General features: G+C 43.9%; 1 protein-coding gene across 1 annotated transcript in view; it reads right to left on the reverse strand.

The window, feature by feature from the left end:
* The window catches only part of atp10b (ATPase phospholipid transporting 10B), a 443,112-nt gene that overhangs the window by 75,924 nt on the left and 353,936 nt on the right, over nt 1-13,252 (reverse strand). The window contains 2 exon segments of the mRNA XM_068043811.1: nt 12,131-12,378; nt 12,989-13,241. Of these exon segments, the coding sequence (XP_067899912.1) occupies nt 12,131-12,378; nt 12,989-13,241 (501 nt within the window).

A 13,252-nucleotide genomic window follows, 5' to 3' on the forward strand; every position in this document is an offset into this window, starting at 1 on the left:
GAATACTTGGCATCAGGTGGCAGGACTATATCTCCAACACAGAAGTCCTTGAAGCGGCCAACATCCCCAGCTTATACACACTACTGAGTCAGCGGCGCTTGAGATGGCTTGGCCATGTGAGCCGCATGGAAGATGGCAGGATCCCCAAAGACACATTGTACAGCGAGCTCGCCACTGGTATCAGACCCACCGGCCGTCCATGTCTCCGTTATAAAGACGTCTGCAAACGCGACATGAAATCGTGTGACATTGATCACAAGTCGTGGGAGTCAGTTGCCAGCATTCGCCAGAGCTGGCGGGCAGCCATAAAGACAGGGCTAAATTGTGGCGAGTCGAAGAGACTTAGTAGTTGGCAGGAAAAAAGACAGAGGCGCAAGGGGAGAGCCAACTGTGCAACAGCCCCAACAAACAAATTTCTCTGCAGCACCTGTGGAAGAGCCTGTCACTCCAGAATTGGCCTTTATAGCCACTCCAGGCGCTGCTTCACAAACCACTGACCACCTCCAGGCGCGTATCCATTGTCTCTCGAGATAAGGAGGCCCAAAAGAAAGAAAAAGAAAAAGAAAGAAAAAGAAAACACCCTCAAAAAACACTAATAGATTTGTCAAACATAATTTTCCTTTCATAAAACCATTGTCATGCAGGCCCCCACCTGCCAAGAATTAGGTACATTAATTTAATCACATGGACATTAAATTTCAAATTGTTGCTAGGAAGAAGAGAAGGCCTGTTACAAGAGGTTGCTAGCTGGAAATATTTCTTTGCATATTAGCAGACAGTGCTTGAAAGGACAAGACAACCCAGAAAGCCAGAAGTGGTTATCCCAGTCGCTCACATGACTACCCTGCTGGCCAACTTGGGGAGTTTTAAATTATAGAGACAGTGTTTGAACTGGCAGAAAGGTGTTTGCTCTGGGATTGAAAAGACCTCTCCTGGCTGGCTTGCCACAGCCTCTCTTGTCAGCTCCCATCTCTTTCTCAAGGAACTCCAAAACCCCACTGGAGACACATGAACCAAGAGAGAAAAGTTTCCTACATTGAACAAGGTTTAAGAAGGATCCTGGGCCCCAATGAAAAGCAAGAACTACCTACAATCAAGGACTACACATTGAGGTCGAAGACCCATAACAAAAACTCTTCAGATATTACTCCAAACTTTTCTACTTTATTTCTACTGCTCTTTTCTGTCCCTATCTGCATGTGTGTATTGCGTATGCATGCTAGCGTGGGCACAGCGTGAATCCATAGGCGTTAATCAAATTAGAGTTTAAGTTTAATAAATTTCACTTTTCTTCTTTAAACCTAAGAAAACCTGTGTGTGCGCTGGTTTCTTTGCCTTATAATCGGAAAGCAGTGAACAAGGATTCACCAAGGGGGAGCTAAAAACACGGTGTGTTTAAAATTAAACCTGTTACAGTAAGACCAGGTGAAGGCTGAAAGAGAACCCCAGACCTCTTTCTCACCTGGTTGTAACACCATGTTGACTCTGCCTAATCATTTGTGGTTTTCCAACTGTTCTGTTACCATGTCCGGAAGAATAGATTCCAACATTTTCCCAGTACTGATATTAGGCTAACTGGCCTATAGTTCCTGGTTTTCTCTCTCCCTCCTTTCTTGGAGAGGCGTTGCATTTGCTACCTTCCAATCCCCAGGGACCATTCTAGAACCTAGGGAATTCTGAAAGATCAAAACCAATGCATCCACTCTCTCTACAGCCAACTCTTTTAAAATCCTAGGATGCAGGCCATCAGGTCCAGGGCAACCTGTTGGTTTTTAGTTCAGTTAATTGCTCCAGCACTTCTTCTTTACTAATATTAACTGCTTTAAGTTCCTCATTCAACCCTTGATTCTCCATTTTTTCCAGTATGATCTTTATGTCATCTTCTGTGAAGAGAAATACAAAATATTTGTTCACTGTCTCTGTCATTTCCTATTCCAATTATAATTTCTCCTGCCGTAGCCTCTAAGGGACCCTTATTTAGTTTTGCACATCTTGTTTTTACATACTTGCAAAATTTCTTAGAATCTGTTTATATATTCCTGGCTAGTTTACTCTCATTCTATTTTCTCCCTCTTAATGAATTTATTGGGCATCCTTTGCAGTCATTTAATCTGATGCATCAGCCCTTCCTAGTGATAGGTGACACTGTGATCAATGGAACATTACACATCGTTCCTTATCTGTTGGCAGATGACAAACAATGAAGATGTCAGTCTAAGGAACAATTATTTTAATAAATGTAATTATCGGAACTGTCACAATCTTAAGTATTAGAAAAGGGATCTACTTTTACACTTCTGAGTTCTGATGAAAGGTCGCTGACCTGAAACATTGGGCTGCATTTTCCATTAGGTGGACGGGAACTGGCCACTGACGTAAAAGTCGGTGGCGAACCCGCTTCTGCCCAGCCCGGGGATCCGTCCCGCATTTTACGGGTCCCCAGGTGGGACTTCCACCGACTTGAGGGAGGAAGTCCTGTCTCATTGAGCTGCCGGCTAATCAGCGGGCCAGCAGCTCTTAGTCCAAGCAGCGCCACTGGGAGCGGTGGCCACTGCTGATACTGCAGCCCAGCCGATGGGAGATGAAGACATGGAGCCGGGATTTCAGGTGAATTTTGGTTGCCTCACCGGGGGTAATCAGTTGGGCCCCGGCAAGGCAAGGGTGGTCATTTGGGGGAAAGAGGGGAGTGCTGGGTCTTGGGGGTGGTTGGGGAAGCGGGGGTGGCCCTCAATTGGGCACCCTGTGCATGATTTTCAGGGCCCATCCCCGGGGCGCTGAGAGGCTGCCAGTTTTTATCTGGCGGCCTTTCCCGGCTCCACGACACCCGCTTACCATGCATAAAATCCATGTGGAGGCGGACCAAGGCCCTTAAGTGCCGTTTAAAGGCAACTTAAGGGCCTTGACTGGCATGGGGCGGGCGGCTCGTTTTTCACTCCCACCCCCCCCCCCCCCCCCCCACCGCCCTATGTAAAGTGGGGCAGAAGTGGGTCCGGAAGACCTCCCGCTCCATCTTGCGCCACCCCGTCACCATCCGGCTCATTGGGGTGGTGAAAAATCCAGCCGTTAACTCTGCTTCTCTCTACCAGACCAGCTGAGTATTCCCAGCATTTTTTGTTTTTATTACAGATTTCCAGCATTAGCAGTATTTTGCTTTTATTTTAGTGTTTAATTCACTGCCACTTCTTTTCCAGGAATGCCTACCTTAAAGAAGTTCTGCTGTTCTCTCCAACGGGATTTTCGTCAGTCTTTTGTACCTTGCTCACCTGCATTGCTTTCTATTTCCCTCCTGGTATTTGATAAAGTGCCTACCAAAACTTGTTTTCACACCCACATCTCCTCCGTCTCCGGCTCCAACTTATTCCACGTGGATTCCAACTGAAGTTTCATCCTTCATGTTTTGAATTCACCCAGGATTACAGGTATCTCCGAGAAATACAACATTCCTTGGATTGCTGTTCTCGCCGCATCCTGAGATCCACACTCAGTGCCATGCACCGCCTACAGTACACACTGGACCTCTCTCTCCAGAAGTACTGCCTCACCTTATCTCAAAGCTGTTCTACTCCATAGTTTCATTTCATCCTTCGTCTTATCTGACGCATTAACTAAAAACTTTTTTCTTCCTTTAAGGTGTTAAGGAACGCACCCTCCAGCAGCTGATGGGGACTAATGCCCCTCCAGATCCTTCTTCCCCTTCACTTCCCTCTGACCCCATCCCTCCTGATCTGACCCCTTGCCGTGTATTCACTATACCCTCTGATCTTCCCTTCTCTGACGCTGAACGTTCTGTACTCAGCAAAAGACTCAGTTTTATCCCCTTACGCCCCCCACCGCAATGAATTTTGCGCTCGGCATGACGTTGAGCTCTTCTTGCTTCACCTTCGCCTCCGGGCTCACGTCTTTGACCAGGAGTCCTCCCTCCGACAAGCAGACCCATTCACCCGCCTTCAGCATGCCCCCTCCACCTAGATCCCTCCCTCTGGCCTCTTACCCACTCTTGACCTTTTCATGGAAAACTATCGGCGAGACATCGGCCGTCTCAATTTCTCTGTTCCCCTCACTCATTCTAACTTGTGAGTTCTGATGAAAGGTCACTGACCTGAAATGTTAACTCTGCTTCTCTCTCCACAGATGCTGCCAGACCTGCTGAGTATTTCCAGCAAGTTTTTGTTTTTATTTCTACTTTTACACTTATTGGGCTAGATTTTATCTTAGGCGGATGAGAATTCGCCACCGACGTAAAAGTCGGTCTTGCCCTGGTGAGGCTGGAGTGGTCGTTTGGGGAAGGGGGTGTCTTGAGTTCCAGGGGTGGGTCGGGAGGCAGGTCAGCCCTCAATCGGGCACCCTCTGCCCAACTGCCACTTAAGTGGCCACTTAAGGGCCTTGATTGGCCTCGGCCGAGCGGGCCATTTCCCCACTGCACCCCCCCCACCGACGTAAAGTTGACCGGAGGCGGGAGCGGGGTGGATAGGCCTCCCGCTCAATTTTATGCCGCCCCCAGCCGACCCCACGCCACCATCCGACCCACTGGGGTGGCGTAAAATTCAGCCCATTGTGCCACCTGTTTACATCATTGATTAGAGACGAGCTTGATATTTTGTGTTCAAATCCCTCTTCTGTGGCATGATCCTACTTTGTCACAGGATAGAATTTTTGTGATGTTACTGAAGAAAATATTCTAAAAAATATATCTGATCCCTGACAGCTCTAAAGCATAAAACATAGGCGCAAGACTGATCAAGAGGCACCAGCAAATGAATTAATTTCTTCCTTAGCGATGTTTAGGATGATGTAGGAATTCAGTAGAACACACTTCTTTTTCAATTCATTATATTTGCTCGAAATTCTAACAATCCAAATAAAATAGTATTATTTTTTATTAAGTTGTATTACAGCTCTCCAAGAGTTAATGGAGATGTGTGATTGAGCAGTAATCAAATTTTCACGGAGAATCAAATATAATCACAGAAAGCTGTCACCAAGGCCCAACATTTTGGCAGTCAAAATGTTACATTTTGTTCTTGCAGAATGGTAGGCAGCATTGGAATAACAATTCTCCAATCCACTGCCAAACGAATTATATTAATTAGAGTTACCTGCTGCTGCACCCTTGGTAGTCATTGCAACCCTGGGACTTGAAGCACAGTGGTGGGTTTATCAGGCAGTTTCAGCCAGAAGTGTTTAGAACTGTAAATTGATTTTACCCTCCACTGTAATTGAAATCTATGGGTATGTCATCTGAATTATATGTTTTCATTTAAAAATTGTTAGAAATTAATTTTATGCATCACTATGAAAGATGGCAGTCTGACTCTAATTTTCTTTCACCAAATATGCAGTGGAGGGAGACTGAGAATGTGAACGAGAAAGTAGATTCAATCAACTTCCTCAATTAGGGAATGCTAGAATTTTATGCAGATGACCAGGTTTCATTTCTTTATGGGATTTCACTGCCTGAGGCACAATGTCACACAGTTGGAATTGGCATATTAGAAACATACAAGCACAGCTATCAACCACAGAATATCCATCAAATTAATGTTATAGATTAGTGGGCTATTAGGTTAACTGGCATATAATGAGCTGGGTCATTGAACACATGCATCAGGACTAATGAATTGCTCCTAGCATTTCATATTAAAAAATGTGATGTTATTTAATATCACAAACCACAAGCAGTGTGTGGTTTGGCAGCACAGTGTATACTGGCTGTGCTGTTCCTTGGTTATCTTCTGCTGAGTAGCAATCAATTTTGTTTCAGGAATGACACTCTAATGATTAAACTTTCAGTGTGGTGTCATCGCAAATCAATGACATGCAATGCATTGGGAACAGCTATTGTTTAAAAAAAAGTCTCTCACATTCTTTATTCTCCGCCCAATAGTTCCAATGCTCTGGAGTGCAATGGCTGAAAAGGTGGTGGAAGCAAATTCAATAGTAACGTTCAAAAGAAAATTAGATAAATAGTTGTTGGGAGAATAATTTACAGGGCTATGGGAAAAGAGCGGGCAAGTGGGATTAATTGGAAAGCTCTACCAAAGAGCTGCCGCAGGCACAGTGGGCTGAATGCTGCAGCACAGAAGGAAGCCAAGCTACGATTAAATGATTTTATGTTCATCCCACTTACACATTCACTTTCCAAATCATCTATCAGGCTAATAATCCTAATGCAATGGACCAATATAATACACAGATATCTTTATCAATGGTGTTGGCATCATTCTCAAATCAGTTTAGGACAGAAAGCTAATCACCTCGGATTCTCAGTCAGTAGCCTCAAACAAGGGGACTTTTGAAAAGCCATCCCAATCAGTGTCACAAATAGCAATTTTCTGATGTTAGTGAATCAAAGATTCTAAAAATAAAGGGGGAAACTGAAAAGATAAAGAAAGTAGTACCCTTAAAAGCTTGGTGAATTTATGTACTGCTTGGTATGATATTGAATCATGCAAACTTGTCTCGGGCTTAATCCCTGGTCTCTGCTCTATGGTTTGATCCCAGGCCTTTATAGTGAGTTTAGCTCAGCCAGTAAAACAGTGGTTCACTAGCATTAGCATCAGTCTCTCTGGATTTGGAGGAAGGAAAAACCATCCAAGATTCTTGCCATCCCACAATTCCTATTGTCATTTTCAGAACTGTATCTCAGCAAGTGTCACAGCTTTCAGGAGAGAAAGAAAATTTTAGGAGAAATAAAAGGTTAAAGGTGCATCTAGTTGTTCTTCCTTCCCCAACCTCCCTCACCCACCATGCCCCCTACACGCAGCCCCAGCCCCCAACGCACCCAACACAAAAAGTACCACAACACTCCTTTTAAATGTTGCATTTTAGACATAAAGAAAAGGCATGAATAAAGCTTATTCTTTCCATTAAACAGAACTGGAATCCAATTATTGTGGAGTCAGAAAGCAATGGAGGCATTAACAAGGTGAGCGTGTGACTTAAAATTTGTGTTTCTTCGTCAAACAGCCTATTCCACCTTTTCCCTTTGAAGTGCAGAAACAAATGTTTTTGTAACTAGATATTCCATTTTTAACAAATATCCCTACTATCTTTCTCTCCCAGCTCTATAATACTCAGGTTAATGATAGGTCATTATTAATCCAACAGTCTCCACATTCACTTTTTTTTCCACTCATGGATGTGGGTGTCACTGGCCAGATTAGCTTTAATACCCATTTCTAATTGCTCTTGAGAGATAACTAGGTGGCTTGCTAGGCTATTTCAGAGCTCAGTTAAGAGTCAACCACATTGCTGTGAGACTGGAGTCATATAAGCCAGAGTGGTTAGGGCCAATAGAGTTCCTTCCCAAGAGGACATTAGTGAACCCAATTGGGACTACCAAATCCAGTAATTTCATGGCCACTATTACTAATACTAGATTTTTAAAAATTCCATATTTATTTGATTTACTGAAGTTAAATTCCCCAACTGCTGTGATGGGATTTGAACTCATGTCTCCAGGTCATTTGTCCAGGCCTCTGGATTACTCACCCTAGTGGTTAACATAATCACTATGCTACCCTATAATTATGATTACATTTTTATTTTATTGAAGATTTAGCATATTTGAACCCAGTGTACTTCCGTTCCAATTCATAATCCATCCATGAAAACTTTCACTGACTAACAATGTGGACTGAAAGAATAGGACCAATCTATATTTATCAAAGACAAATGTCTATGATCTGTCAAAAGTTCCAATTTTAAACTGATGGGAACAGATCAGTTATCCATTTTACACCCTATTCGATTTTAATGGAGCGCAAAATTGGTTGGGGTGTAAACTGAAACTGATGTTTGTGATCAGAACTCAAGAAGGTTCAGTTAAAATTTGGGTTTTGTTACTAATTTCTGTAATTGGGAGCTGCTGAGAAAAGATCATTTTCTTGACCATTTTTGAAGTGGAGGGAGATAACGAAAGTAAAGTCCTCCTGGATTCTCTCTTTCATCCATCTTGGAGAAATAGGCTGGAATTTAACATTGTGGCGATGGCCCAGCCCACTGGCTGAAAAGTTGGGGGTGAGCCTTCCTCCACCACGCCTGGAAACCATGCCGCAATTTTGCGTGGCCCAGGCCCTGAACTGGCCTCGGTCAGGACTTCCGCCTCTCTGAGGCAGGAGGTCCCACCGCCGCCAAGAGTTGCCAGCCAGTGAGAGGGCCAGCAAGTCTTCAGTTCCAGCAGTGTCACAGGGAGCAGTGGCCACTGCTGGACTGCACACAGCAAGAAGAGGATGATGGGCGTCACACTTCAATAAGGGAAGTGGGGTTTGAGCCTCACAAGGGACAATCAGGTGGGCCACGGCAAGGGGGTGGGAGTCAGAGAGCAAGGCAGGAGAAGGTAGTTTTAGTGGGAGTAGCCTGTGCTGCTGGGTGGGTCCTCTGTGAATCACAAGGTGCCCGAGCAGGAGGCCCCCCACCAGCCCACAAGGAGGCCACCATGTATTACTAGGCAGCCTCCTCAGGAGCTGAAGTACCCGTCCGCCACTAGTAAAATACCAGCGGCAGTGGGAGGAGGCCCTTAAGTGGCAACTAATTGGCCATTTAAGGGCCTCAATTGGCCTGGGGCGAGCGGGCCATTTGCCACCTCCCCCGCCACTGTAAAATAGATGGGCATGGCACCTCCACCTCCCACTCGATTTTAAGCCTGCTCCCAAAGATGGGTTTGCTTAAAATTTCAGCTATATATTCAGAGTAGAGTGTTTGAAGACTCAAGGAAAGGAATAGAGAGACAATGCCTTAAAAATTCAATCAGTTTAAATTGCAGCATTTGAATGGCGAAGATAACAAAATGTGAAATGTATAAACATCAATTTTTAATTTTTTAAAAATTCATTCATGGGATGTGGGCATTGCTGGCCAGGCCAGCATTTACTGCCCATCCCTAATTGCCCTTGAGGAGGTGGTGGTGAGCTGCCTTCTTGAACTGCTGCAGTCCATGTGGGGTAGGTGCACCCACAGTGCTGTTAGGAAGGGAGTTCCAGGATTTTGACTCAGTGACAGTGAAGGAATGGCGATATAGTTCCAAGTCAGGATGGTGTGTGACTTGGAGGGAAACATGCAGGTGGTGGTGTTCTCAGACATTTGCTGCCCTTGTCCTTCTAGTTGGTAGAGGTCGCGGGTTTGGAAGGTGCTATCTAAGGAGCCTTGGTGCATTGCAATTGATTGCTATTACTGAAGTGCAGCTCTTAATTAGGAATTTTAGCCTTCAATTCTTGCTCAAGAGACTTCAGTCAGTTTCATCCATACAATTATGATATTTGAACTCACTATTTATGCATCTTCCTACACTTATGGTAGTTGGATATGGACAGACTCTGTTTTTGCCTTCCAAAAATGCATTTACCCTCATCCCTTCCAAGTAAAGCAGAGTGAGAAGAGAAGTTGGCCCATATTGGCTAACCCTTTCTGAGGATGGAAAGCTTCATCTCCACATCATATTCTACCAAGTTTTCCAAATTGTTATGTAGACCCACAAGCATGGAATATAATATGGGTTCAGTAAAGGGAAACAAAATTGCATTTATCTTAAACAACTGATGGCAAGTTCTGAACCAGGATGGATGAAGAATTGGCACAAGGTAAAGGATACATTGACCATTGAAAGAATAAAAGAAATTTCTTTTTGTTATAATGTGATTTTCTCTCTTTAGCTTTGGTACTAGACTTTAAGTATATTAATTATGTAAATATAAAGATTGTGGCTAATTTAATTATTCCACTTGTCATGCTTCATTCCTTTTAGCTGTCTTTAACTGAATGTGCAGCAGCTTTTGCCTCTGGAGTGAAGGAATAAATGAAGCTTCATAAAAGGCCTCGAGATAGAATAAAAGAAAACCTTATCTGCAAGCTGTTGGTTGCATAAAATAAACCCCAGTACATGTCTCACAAACATATAAATAGAAACTTTCTTTAGGATGGCTGACTTTCCAATCAGGGTTGCTATCTTTGCTGTATTTCTGAGGCATATCAACCTTCAGCAACCAACACTCCAACACATTGAATTCTCCCCCCACATTGCCCCAGCTTTACATTCAACAAATAGCAATAGATGCTGAAAGCCAGATGTCAGAGACAGAGTTCCGAATCCTGATACCAGGATTTTGAAAATGCAGTGAAGGTGGCAGTTCCAATTGCAAGGCCAGTTAGTAGATGGTTAAACCTTTTTAAAAAAGACATGTGGGAGCAATTTTTACAGATGAATAATCAAATGGAAGATCATGTAGGTTTAATTTGTAAATCTACCAATATGAAAACATCTAATCACGGACAGCTTGAATTAAAACTTTCAATGAAGTCAACCCCAAATTTTTCTAAGGAGGCACCTGGAGGTCTACCAATGTTATTGGCCAAGATTTTGCTCTAGCAGAGCATCTAACAGTGTCTGTCATCAGTTAGATTTGCCCCTGCACATTTAGGTTTTAATATTTTTTTGTGTGGAAGGTTGCTGAAAGCGTGAATTGGTAATGGCACTGCATGGGAACAGGACATCTGAGACCTAAGTGAACGGGGCAACCAACAGCCATGGATGAAAAAAATGGCGGCCTGCACACACGGGGCGCCTGTCACGGAGCCACCGCGATTCCAAACCCGGCAGCTCATTAGCATGGCCAGGGCAGCCACACCCCCCCCAATGAGGTGGAGGGGGCGGGCAAGCTGCCCCTGGCAACGGCATCCAGCGCCTCTGCACAGGCACCATTTTTAAAGGACTTAGAGCCCAAAATGACAAGTGAATTTTTTTTTAAAGAGACCGGTAATTTAAAGTAAATAAAAATCTTTCCAGGTCCTCTCCTACCACCCACCCCCCCAATATCAATGCACGTCATTCCTGCCCTTCCTCCCCCAAAATACTTACCTTGATTATATGACCTTCCCCCCTACTCCAAAGTTCAGAAACTTTGTCCGTTACCCCTTCCCATCACCCCCTCGACCAATCAGGTAAGTTTGACCCCGCTCCCCCCCCCCCCCTCCTGTACTGAGAAAAGTACCTCCTCCCCCCTCCCCACAGGTGTTGTGCCTCGTTTCCCTGGACAGGGATTCGAAGATGTGGCAGTGCCGGCCGCCAGGATGAAGATCAGTGCGGCAAATCAGAAGGTAACAGGACCTTCATTAATTCACATAGGTTAAGTTATTTACATACGGAAATCATGGTCCCGTTGCCAAGTGGCCAGGGGTGGTGGGGGGGGTGCCGCCATGAGGCCTCTCTGCCTCAGTTGAAATCGGGTCAGGCCCTGCTGGCGTGGGGGTCGGTGGTGGGCCTCATCTGTAGTGATCGCCATGCTGCCCCCACCCCATCACTGTTCCCAGAATCGGGGACCCTATAAAATCCAGCCCAGTGTTTTCCTGATCATAATTGAGACCAGCATTTGAAGAATTTAACCTGTGACTCGACATCCCAGAACTCTTGTGGTGCAACCTGCCGAAACTGAATGGTAAACTGTACATTTGTAACTTTGTTTTGAAAATCAGTTTTACTCCCCTCCTTTCTAAAAGGCATTGACTGCTTGCAAGGGAATGGTCCCATCAGCATTGGTTACTTCCTAGTACAAGTCTTAAAAATGAATGTTAGGTAGTCAATTGACCACTGGGGCATCACAGGAAAGTTCAATTCTGTCCTTATTTAACATTGATACATTTGTAGTTTCAGGAGGAATTATTGGGTATTGTCAAGTATAGGAACCTTGATGACTTTCTCTTTCCTAACCCAGGAGCATTGAGGCTGCTCGTAGCACACTTACAGCTGCCTCACCTCTGGTTTGCTCACTCAGCGCAGACAGACATTGAACAAATTCATTTATAACTTTAATTTAAACATTGTTTCTCACAGGTCTTAGACTATAAAGCATTCCCAAGATGGAAGAAAAATGTGAGAAATTTGCTCCAACCAGAATTTATGCAAATACAAATAAAATACTGCAGATGCTGGAAATCTGAAATAAAAGCAAGAAATGCTGGAAATACTCAGCAGGTCTGGCAGCATCTGTGGAGAGTGAAGCAGAGTTAACGTTTCAGGTCTGACTTGAACTGACCTGAAACGTTAACTCTGTTTCTCTCTCCACAGATGCTGCCAGACCTGCTGAGTATTTCCAGCATTTCTTGTTTTTATTTATGCAAATACAACTCCTCTACTTACTATTGGACTGCTGAATGCCACTCCCTGGGAGGAGAAGCTACTGCAATGCATCACTGACTTCTTACAGCTTTTGAAATCGGTGAACTGCTGCTGGTAACAGATGCTTTGCGATCGCTGCGTACACCTTATGCTCTTCTGCCTTAGGTTGGACGTGTTACTCTGGAGATTGGTTACAGAGCCTGTCTTCTGTAAATGTGGCCCATTTTCAACATACGAGTCCAGCTCTCTGCGTGTAGATAATCGCTTTGCTAAATGAAAATACATCAGGAAAATAATGAAAAAAAGTTCATGATAGTTGAACTGTATCCACTTTGATTAAACACTATAGGCTATGGAGTGAGTGCCGTAGCAGATTAACACATTGAAACATGTGTCTATCCAGGTAAGATTAATGGCTTCTCTCTTCCCAATTAGCTATACTGCCTTAAGTGAACTGAACTTGGGTCAGTCTTAATTCTGTTCATTTGCCACAATGCGATCAACATTGGCATTGAACTTTTAACATTACTTAGACGTACCACAAGGTTGACTGATGCGTGAACTAGAAATGCCACATTGGTGAAGTAGTGGGTACAGTTCATCAGAAATTTGGGATTAGGGAAAAAGACAAGCACATTTATCTCCAAATGACTCCAAACAACTATCATTAAGAACTATATATCTGATGGCACTGCCATTAATAACTGGCTTAACCTTTCAAATTGTATCAGCAGATCATGTACCATCTACTCTTTCTTGAATTATTTGCAACCCATTTAATCTCCTGAGTAACAGAGATTAAATTTTAAAAACTATGTACTTTTAATCTCTGTTCTATTTCATTGATTATGTTGATGTTGATATGGTTGTAATCCTCACTATTTTCATCATGTTGGAACTCTGTGCCCATGATGGTGCAGCGACGGAAGACCATTTTGTTTTCAGTGAGGGTTCCTGTCTTATCAGAAAAGATATATTGTATCTGACCGAGGTCCTCAGTGATATTCAGAGCTCGGCACTGCAGGCGCGTGTTGGTAATTTCGTCGTACAGATCAACATCGTTTTGTATGAAGAATATCTGACCCAACTTTACAAGCTCAATGGAAACGTATAAAGAAATAGGGATTAACACCTGCCAATAGA

The sequence above is a fragment of the Heterodontus francisci genome, chromosome 12 (assembly GCF_036365525.1).
Source record: "Heterodontus francisci isolate sHetFra1 chromosome 12, sHetFra1.hap1, whole genome shotgun sequence".
Classification (NCBI taxonomy): Eukaryota; Metazoa; Chordata; class Chondrichthyes; order Heterodontiformes; family Heterodontidae; genus Heterodontus; species Heterodontus francisci.